The sequence below is a fragment of the Myotis davidii genome, unplaced genomic scaffold (genome assembly GCF_000327345.1).
Source record: "Myotis davidii unplaced genomic scaffold, ASM32734v1 scaffold148, whole genome shotgun sequence".
Classification (NCBI taxonomy): domain Eukaryota; kingdom Metazoa; phylum Chordata; class Mammalia; order Chiroptera; family Vespertilionidae; genus Myotis; species Myotis davidii.
In genome coordinates, this window is record NW_006299479.1 from 252,850 (window position 1) to 261,586 (window position 8,737).

At 47.8% G+C, this 8,737-nt stretch overlaps 1 protein-coding gene across 4 annotated transcripts in view; it reads right to left on the bottom strand.

Moving 5' to 3' along the window:
- Positions 1 to 5,675: 5,675 nt before the first annotated feature.
- APLP2 (amyloid beta precursor like protein 2) overlaps positions 5,676 to 8,737 on the bottom strand; it is a 39,010-nt gene continuing 35,948 nt past the window's right edge. For all 4 annotated transcript variants that reach the window (XM_006775030.2, XM_006775029.2, XM_006775028.2 and 1 more), the window contains 3 exons: positions 8,626 to 8,700; positions 8,244 to 8,399; positions 5,676 to 7,017 (listed from right to left, as the gene is read on the bottom strand). In XM_006775030.2, coding sequence (XP_006775093.1) covers positions 6,916 to 7,017; positions 8,244 to 8,399; positions 8,626 to 8,700 — 333 coding nt within the window. In that variant the 3' untranslated portion in view covers positions 5,676 to 6,915. The remainder of the gene's footprint in view (positions 7,018 to 8,243; positions 8,400 to 8,625; positions 8,701 to 8,737) is intronic.

Genomic DNA, 8,737 nt, shown 5'->3' on the forward strand with positions numbered 1-8,737 from the left:
CAAATTGGGGATTCCTGTTGGCACTGAATTGGTGCCAATGACCATTGGTTGACACTAGTACAGCCCAGCCAATTGTGTATGAATCACAAAGTACACAAATACCACTTTTCAAGCGAGCCCTATGTACTACTCGGGGGGTGGGGGGAGGGGAGGGTTGTTCTCAAGAGTTAAAAATAATATCTAACATTAATCAGCACCTGCTCTGTGCTGGGCACCAGTCTAGGTTTAGGCACTTTACCTGTGGGTCACTCCCTCCTCACCCATTGAAGTACTATCACCAAACCCACTTTTTTCAGATGGAGAAATTAGGTTTTACCTCCTCAAGGTCACCAAGGAAGTGGCCGAATTAGAAAAAGAACCAGGAAATATGGTTTCAGAATCCCCACCTGTAACATTATAGCTGACTCTTAAATTTCACTCATATTTTATGGTAAATAACGTGTTATGTAAAATACGGGAAAACTGTAATACTGATGGGCTGACGGCTCTGGCTGGAGTAAAGAAATATTTCCAAATCAGACTCTGGTGCTGGCCCACCTGGGAACCATAAATGCACACTATGCTACAAAACAGCTTCAATGTAGTTATTTTGATAAGAATCCAGAACTTTAAAAATGTGAGAATCTTTGCAATATTTTTAATAAGATTATAAGTGACCAATAAAATATTTTATACCAAATTGATTTGTTGAGCTTAAAGATGTCACAGTTTTTAGTTTGTTTTTAAAGCTAAAAAACACCTTTGATTTTTTAAAATATATATATTTTTTATTGATTTCAGAGAGGAAAAGAGAGGGAGAGATAGAAATATCAATGATGAGAGAGAATCATTGATCGGCTGTCTCCAACCCAGGCATATGCCCTTGACCGGAATCAAACCCAGGACCTTTCAGTCCACAGGCCGAAGCTCTATCCACCGAGCCAAACCAGCTAGAGCTGACTTTGTTTTTTTTCCTAAAGAAACTTATGTGCCCTAGCTGGTTTGGCTCAGTGGATAGTGTGTCAGCCCGCAGACTGAAGGGTCCTGGATTCGATTTTGGTCAAGGGCATGTACCTTGGTTGTAGGTTCCATCCTGGTCCCAGTTGGGGCATGTGCCGGAGACAACCAATCAATGTGTGTCTCCCACATCAATGTTTCTCCCTCTGTCTCTTCCCCTCCCTTCCACGCTCTCTAAAAACCATTGGAGACATATCCTCCGGTGAGGATTAGCAACAAGATAATAAAAAATAAAGGACATATTCTCCAGTGAGGATTAGCAACAAGATAATAAAAAATAAAGAAAAGTATGCTATGGGGAATTTGTAAACAAATGTCTGGAAAGATGTCCATTCTGGGTGATTCTGCTGTTGGAAGTATGTCCGACCTAAAGGACCTGCTGGTATCCTTAACTTGAAAAAAGCCTTGGTAGAGAGGACTGGAAGTGCCGTGTTGTCTCTAACAGGCACCTCTTCCATTGCGACCTTCTGTGAGGCGTCTACCCTCTGGCTCTTTAAAAAAAGTTTCATTGAGGTATGACTGACATACCATAAAACTGCACATATTAAAGGTGCACAGCCTGGTAAGGTAGACGTCCGTGTACACCTGTGAAGCCATCGAGGCAATCAAAACTCTCAGCTTTGAATAGGCCTTTGAACCCGGCTTTCTAATTGCTCTACTTCAAAGTGTTAAAACCCAATTTAGAAAATCATAAGGCAGGGGCAGCGGGGTAACTCTCTGCGTGGGAGGCAGTAACCTCCTTCCAGAGAAGGGGGAGGGGGGACTTCCCATTGAGACACTGACACACATTTTCCTTCCCTCACTCTCAACTGAAGCCCTTAGTTTATTCAGTTTCCTCCTGGTGTCCTTCAATGGCCCAGGACGCCAACTTGTATTTAGTGTCTCTTTAAGCTCCTGTGGACGGCGGCCGTTCCTCACTTACCTTGTTTTTGATGGCTTGGGCGGTGTGCAGGCGTACTGGTTGGGTATTTTGTAGGGCGCTCCTCGATTTGGGGTTTTTCTCATAAGATCCTGAGGTTGTGTGTTATTGGGGAGGAAGACCAGAGGTAAGGTGCCACGCTTGTCACATGGGATCAAGGGCACCTGCTGTCATCATGTCGCTGTGACGCTGTCCCTGACCACCTGGCTGGGGCCATCTCTTTGCTTGAACTAAAACCAGCAATATTTTACTGGACCCAAAAGACTTTGTACCCTTAACAACTTAAGCGGGGGAGGGGGGGGCCATCTTCTTATGCCTTTCAAGTTTTTACTTATGCCAGTACATGTTTATAATTTTAAAATAATTATACACACAGGCACGTACGAAAAGTGTTTCATTGCTGGAGGCTGCTACGCTATTCTCAGTATTTTAATCTCCACCAGACCTGGTGAACGTGGCCAGAGAACTCCCAAAGATTCCTCAAGAAAGTCATGCCCCAACCATTTCTAGAAAAACATGTTAATTATGTCTCCGGTCCCATTCTCTGTGCACTGGAGCTGCTCCGCAGTAGGGATGCCCCGTGGAAGTGCCCACAGAGGACAGACACCATTTCCCTTTTGCATAGAGGGTAACAAGGCAAGATACTGTCCTCCTTGTTTTAAAAGGACTTGAGCCTTCGTCCCAGAAAACAGAGCCTGCTGCACAAGCCACAGACTGGGCTCTGGGCTGAACAGCAGGAACTCGGTGGCCATATCAAGGCTGTAAAATGAGAGGGAAAGCCATAGGGGCCCTTCTAGTTCCTGCCATCCACTTTGTCCGTGTCCATCACTTCCAACGAGTACCAAGAGAGTAGAGTAGACCCTTCCTCTTTCATCATTGATGTTTTTAACTCTCCCACTCCTCCCTTCCTCCCTGAAATCAATAAAAATATATGAAAAAATAATGAATGTCAGTGTCAGAGCAGCTGAAACTGAGCAGATTCCCAGGATACTGGGCTGGCTCGTTTGTCACTGCAGGCGACAGAGGCAGGAGGACAAGGGACCAGTCAGTTGAGAGCCGCCGGCACCTGCAGCTGACAGCACAGTGAGGTGGGCAGGGCCACATTCCTCAGACAGCAGGCTGAGTCACCAGGGAGAAACTGAGAGGTGAGTGAGTTTCTCTCAGGATGTGTCAAAGGTTCGGTGAGGGGCTGGTCTAGGGCCAGGCCTGCTGGCCAGTCCCTGACTTACACTATTCCCATGGCATTTCTTTCAAAATTAAAAACTTTCTCTACTATATGTACAGCCCTCCATCCATCCAGGGTGAGGGAGAGGTGTGGGCTTGGTTGCACTGACCTTCACCTCTAACCCTGAAGGCCTCTGTACTGGCCCCACCTGAGTCGTGAATGGGTGAACAGAACTCACTGCAAGTTCACCAGCCCGAACTTCTCCAACGTCCAGTAATAGGAGAGCTGGTGATGGTCAAAGTCCCAACAGTTGACCAGCGGATAGGTCCTCACTGACACTCACCAGCTTGTAGGATGACTGACACGTGTACCGAGCAAGGGCTGACGGACAGCTACCTGGGCCTGCTCTCTGCTCCATCCCTCACCCCTGGACTCGGACAACCCCAGCTCTCTAGGAGAAAGCCAGGCTAGAAAGGCTTAAACAGTTAAATGAGACAACGCTGTAAAGCGGCCAGCAGGGGGCGGGCACATAAGAAAAGAACGAAGCTGGCCTGTGAGACTTGGAATTTCCAATGCTGGATCTATACTTCCCAACAGACCCCGCACAGGGTTAAATGGCTTCACTCTTCTCACTCTGGCAGAAACTAGAGTCAAAAAATTCTTTTTAGTTTCATCTTTTCTACAACCTTCCTGGCAGCAACGTGAGTGGCCGGTGCAGGAGGGAGAGGCAGATGAGGAAGTACTGACGGTTACAAAGAACCAGCCCGTCGAACTTGTTCGCCCCAAGGTACTTCCTGGCCAGAGGCTCTTAAAATGCACACTCCCTATTCTAGTATCCCAGGAAGATGCCTCACATGTGTGCACACATGGACATTTACACATACACATGCCTGCTCTGCTTAGAATGCACCACATAAAAAAATAACTCAAAAATGAAAGCTGCAAACACGTCTCTGGAAATTTAGCCACAAGACCTATTCACTGTCTCCAGTACCAAGAAAAGTCTCATTTAAGAAATTAATTTTGCCGGACAAAACTCTTAGCTGGCTTTTATTGTTTTTTTTTAAAAAAATATATTTTATTGATTTTTTACAGAGAGGAAGGGAGAGGGATAGAGAGTTAGAAACATCGATGAGAGAGAAACATCGATCAGCTGCCTCCTTCACACTCCCAACTGGGGATGTGCCCGCAACCAAGGTACATGCCCTTGACCGGAATCGAACCTGGGACCTTTTAGTTCGCAGGCCGACACTCTATCCACTGAGCCAAACCGGTTAGGGCTCTCTGTTTTTTTTTTAAAAGCTAATTTGTACTTTATTCTATTTTTTTTTTTTATATTTTTATTGCCTGGAAAAAGGAAGGAGAGGGAGAGATAGAAACATCAATGATGAGAATCATGGATCGGCCGCCTCCTATACACCCCACTGGGGATCGAGCCTGCAACCCAGGACGTGCCCTGACAGAGAATGGAACTGTGACCTCCTGGTTCACAGATCAACGCTCAACCACTGAGCCATGCCAGCTGGGCTGTGCTTTATTCTTAAGTTTGATCAAACAAATGACCACTACACACTTACAGGAAACCAACAGCACAAAGGACACAGGTAATTTAAAAAAGGAAATCTGTATAACCCTGGCCAGTGTTTCCCAGTGGTTAGGATGTCAGCCTGCACACCAGAGTCTCAGGTTCGATTCCCGGTCAAGGGTACACACCTTGGAAGTTTGATCCCCTGCCCAGTTGGGGCAACTAATCAATGTGTCTCTCACATCGATATTTCTCTCTGTCTTCTCTCCCTCCCACTCTTTCTAAAAAGCAATGGGAAAAATGCCCTCAAGTGAGGATTAAGGGAAAAAAATTAACATAAACTCAGATGGATTTGCCATCATAAAAAGAATGCTACAAGAAATAGGAGGAAGCAGCTCTAAGAAATTTTAAAATAGGATGACAACATTCACTAGAAACGCTGGAAGACAAAGGCAAAGCAATCGTTCAGATTCTAGAATAAAGCTAAAGGAAAAAGCAATCAGGGAGGTTCGGGTCTAACCAATTAGAATTTTAGAACATACTTAAGTTATAATGGAGGAAAGCATTGAAGAAATAACAAAAATATTTCTCTGGGATTCATAAAAGACACATGCCGTTAGGTTGAAACTACTTTCCCTGTTTTGTTTTGTTTTTTAATGTATTTTTATTGATTTTAGAGAGGAAAGGGGAGGGAGAGAGAGAGAGCCACATCAATGATGACCATCACTGGTTGGCTGCCTCCTGCACGCCCCACAAACATCTCTCTGAAAATTTAGCCACAAGCCCTATTCATTGTCTCGCATCAGCTCGCAACCCTAGCCTATGCCCTGACAAGGAATTGAACCGTGACCTCCTGGTTCATAGGTCTATGCTCAACTACTGAACCACGCTGGCTGGGTGTTATTTTGAAAGAATTCAAACTCAAGAGTCCGCCGCGTGTGCTGAGTAGAGTAATTCGCGCCCGTCAGCGGCTGGCACCTGCGGAGATGGAGACTCCTACCATCCCGGAGGCAAGAGGGTCAAAACCATCACACAGAGTGACGCCAAGCCAATCACACAAGGAGTCCTGGTGGAAGTTAAAGTATTTATTGATGTGTTTAAACTCTGTACATTCTCCACAGATCAGATTAAGGAGTTTGTAGGTGAAGTTTACCTGTGCATAGTGGGGAGAGACATGGATAAGGGGAAGGGAGGGGAAAAAACTGTCACAGGGAAATAGAAAAAAATACACCACAGGTTACCAGAACCTTCAGAATAAAAAAAAAGAGGAAGCGGTGACATCAACATCAACTACACAAGCATGACGGAGGTGTGGAAGGAACGAAGCCTCGCCACGCTGCATGTGTCAGGCATCGCCCGGCCTCCTGCTACGCAAAGCCAGCCCCGTGTCTCCGGGCACTGCCCCGTGATGGTCATCTTCTGAGGGAACACCAGGCGGGTGCGGGGGGAGGGCAGGCAGTCAGGGGACAGCGGGAGGCGGGTCAGTGCCTTCACAGGGAAATGCCCACGGAGGTAAAGACAGCACATCGGACATTACGTGGAGGGAGTGAGGTGTAAAAAGCTACGGTGGGTGAACGGTGGACGGTGAGGTCATATACACACTACAGGCTACTATCCGTGGAAGAACTGGATTTCGAAGGAGAGGAGTGTGGGCGCCCATTCTGTGTACACGGGCTCCGCTCAAAGATGCTGGGACGCAAATGCTTTAACTCCTTGGTGACACTGAGGAACCAGCGGCGGGAACGCTAGATCCCGGGAACCTGGTCCTTTACCATGACTTGGAGAGGGATCAGATGTGCTTCAATGGTCTCACAGTTCCCTACCCACTTAGTTTCTCAGCGACTTCCTGAAGCTCATTGAAAAAGGAAATACTGCCTTATAAAAACTAAGAACCAGGACAGTGGATGAGCCTCGGTGACTTATTAGCGCAACCAGGACATCGCCCTGCACGGACAGTGTCACTGCAAACCAGCACCCCCACATCGATGGAGAGCACGTGAGACAACACAATAGAAGGGGATGCCTGGTTAATTTAGAAAAGAAAGCTACATCAGTCAGGTATCTGCAATAGACCATTTTCTCATTTCTTTAAGGTTTATATATCATATAGTTATATTAACATTTTCACCCATTTAAAAGAATGGAAATTGTGATCCTACAGTAGTACTTTATAGTCTTAGTGATCCAAGAGGTCTGAATGTAAGATGAGCTCCTCTGGAAGTAACTGTCGGTCAGCAGTCGATCCAACACACGGACCTCCTGGCCCACCTGCACCCCCACTCCAGTGGGGGGACATGCGCATTCTCCCCCTTAAACCTGCATCTGCTCAAGATACTTGTAGGTCGGGTTTTCATAACCGTGGTTCTGCATCTTGTTCAGGTGACGCTCCTCAGGGGTGAGCATGGGGTCGACCTGCAGGAACAGAGATTGTGGGTCACAGCAGGGCACCCAGGAGACGGCACAGGGCTTAGAAGGCCTGGGACCACCCCCAGCCCGGTGTCGTTTCCACTGGCTACACAAAACGAGTGAGGACACGGGACAAGGACAAGAGGCAATGCTTCTGCAAGCTGGAGCCCTAACAGCCTAGTCCACGTTGGAGAACAGTGAGTGAATTTCCCAGCTCCACAGCAAGGAGCGAGTCTCAGTTCTGCTCCCTGCCACCTGGGACAGCCGAGGGGAACATCCCTATAAAACAGGGCTGAGGCCGATGCTCTGCGGGTCTTCCCAGCTCAGAAGGTCTAACACCAGGCCCTGTGCTACAGGAGCTGAAACCCAGTAACTGAGTCATGCCTGGAGCTAATTTTCCAGAGCGTGCTCCGTTCTTTATTGCACTCATTTTCCAGAATCGAGAGACCCTGGCATTTCCACCGAGTGGTGAGTTCTAACGACCCATCAGGATGGAGAGAGACAATCTGCTCTGCTTTCTACATTTCTTGTTGCCTTTTTCCCCCATTAAAAAATAAGAATAGCTCGGCTGGCACAGCTCATGGTTGAGCGCTGACCTATGAACCAGGAAGTCACAGTTCGATTCCTGGTCAGGGCACATGCCTGGGTTGTGGACTTGCTCTTCAGTGGGGGGTACGCAGGAGGCAGCCGATCAATGATTCTCTCTCATCATTGATGTTTCTCTCTCCCTCTCCATTCCTTCCTCTGAAATGAATTAAAAAACATATTAACAAAAACAAAAAAAGAATAGTGTTAGTCCTGGGTATGGTTTTAAGACTGAACCACTCCTGATTACCACTGTTGCCTGATCTGCCACAGACCCGACTTGTTCTTTATAAAACAAGCCAAGGACAAAGAAGAACATTACAGCCCTCCATGCTCAGATACCCAGCATGCCTGGGAAAGGAAACACTAAGAATCGGAGAGACAGTCCACCCTCTGCAACAGAAAATGCTCTTAGGACTTCCTCACATTCACAGTCAAAGCCAAATTAATGTTAAATGTCAGTAACAGCCCTTTGTCACAGAATCAACTTAATTCAGTTGGGGCTGACTTTCAAAACATGAGCTAATGATGCAGTGAGCGATCTCGCTGACGGGCAGCGCCCAAGAACAGACATCTGAACGCCAGCACGCCCCGCCCGCAGAGCAAGCCCCCAGCTCGGGGCCAGCGGGAGAAGCCCAGCCACTCACCTCCACGATCCCATGGCTGATGGTGCCGTACTGCCTCTTCCTCAGCATCACCAGGCTGATGACTATGACGGTAGCAATGGCCACCGCAATGACCAGCAGGCCGATGAGGGCACTGCTGCTCAGACTGAAGTCCTCCCGCAGCGGCCCCACGGATTCCTACGGGACAAGGCAGACGTGCAGGAAAGCCCGTGACCACTCGCACAGCGTGGCAGGCAGGCAGGACTGAGACATCCTCAGTCAGGGCTGTGCCCTCCAGTCCTGTCCCGAAGCCCGAGCAGCTCCAGGGCCCAGCTCTCCAGGTACCACCCACCTGGGGGGACCCCCACTTTCCCTGTCTCCATGAATATTAACCCCCCATTAGGTTCTGGGGCTAAACACATACCGGCTCTTCCTCAAGGCCTCCGACTCTCTCAGAATTGAAGATCATCTCCTTCACATCCAGAGTCTCGTCAATGACCTGCAACACATGGAAACGTCAGTAACGGGGGTGGGGG